The sequence below is a fragment of the Orbicella franksi genome, chromosome 7 (genome assembly GCF_964199315.1).
Source record: "Orbicella franksi chromosome 7, jaOrbFran1.1, whole genome shotgun sequence".
In the NCBI taxonomy this organism is placed as follows: domain Eukaryota; kingdom Metazoa; phylum Cnidaria; class Anthozoa; order Scleractinia; family Merulinidae; genus Orbicella; species Orbicella franksi.
In genome coordinates, this window is record NC_138151.1 from 16903825 (window position 1) to 16904895 (window position 1071).

The following is a 1071-nucleotide window of genomic DNA, read 5'->3' on the forward strand; positions in this document are numbered from 1 at the left end:
TTATGAGTTTGTCCTTATGCATTCTGTTAACGTAAAAGGTGACACGTTTTTGTACGTCGTCAGTTATGTCTTCGTTTAAGCGTTGGTAGAATTTGGTGTCAGTAAGTTGTCTGTTGCATTCGTCGATGTACCCAGTTTTGTCCATAACAACAGTACCAGAACCTTTGTCAGCGGGTTTTATGATTATATCTTGTCGTTGTTTAAGTTGGCGTATGGCTTGTCGTTCTGTAGCAGTAAGGTTATCGTGAATAGTGTTGGGTTTACCTGTGGTTATGTCAAGTTTAACAGCGTCTAAAAAGGTGTTTAGGACGCGTTCTCTGTCGTTGGGGGGGTTCCAAGTACTTTTGTTATGGAAAGGAGTGTCGTGTTCGTTAGCTGTAGGGGTATTGCTGTTTTCGTCAAAAAAATACTCGGCTAGTCGCATGCGTCGTGAAAAGTCGTAAATGTCGGCTGAAACTTCTGACCAGTTGATATGTCGTGGTGTAGGGCAGAATGTGAGTCCACGTGAAAGGACAGATATCTCGTCGGTAGATAAAGAGCAACTGGAAAGATTAATGACAGAAGAATGATCTAGCTGGATGTTGACAGGTTTGGATTTGCGGCGAGAACGCTTGCGTGTGACAGTTGAGTTGAAGGCGTTATGTGTAAGGGAAGTGGTCAAAACTATGTTACATGCTAGGGACCCACTTTTTGGGGGGAGGGCTATATAAGAGGCCATGGGTCTCCTGAGGGAGGTGGGGGGCTACTTAAGAGGCCATGGGTCTAATGAAGGGGTGTGGGGCTACTTAAGAGGCCATGGGTCTCCTGACGGAGGTGGGGGGCTACTTAAGAGGCCATGGATCTCCTAACGGGGGTGGAGGCTAGGTAAGAGGCCACGTGTCCCCTGACAGAGGTAGGAGGGGGGGAAGGGAGTCTGGACTCCATCCTGTTGTATATTGCAAGCTTTATTACGATTAATATTCATTCGCCTTCATCAATTCATTCAATTCAGTCATGCTAAAAACTCTCCCTAACCCTAAAATTGATCCTAATTGTCTTCTATGGGCATTTAGAAGGAACAGGGTTTCATTG

The 1071-nt window shown here is 45.6% G+C and overlaps 1 protein-coding gene across 1 annotated transcript in view; it reads right to left on the reverse strand.

Moving 5' to 3' along the window:
• LOC145493610 (uncharacterized) overlaps positions 1-1071 on the reverse strand; it is a 4088-nt gene extending 3017 nt beyond the window's left edge. Inside the window, exon 1 of the mRNA XM_081473098.1 lies at positions 1-1071. This exon is cut by the window's left edge and continues 1359 nt beyond it. Within this exon, the coding sequence (XP_081329224.1) occupies positions 1-718 (718 nt within the window). The 5' untranslated portion in view covers positions 719-1071.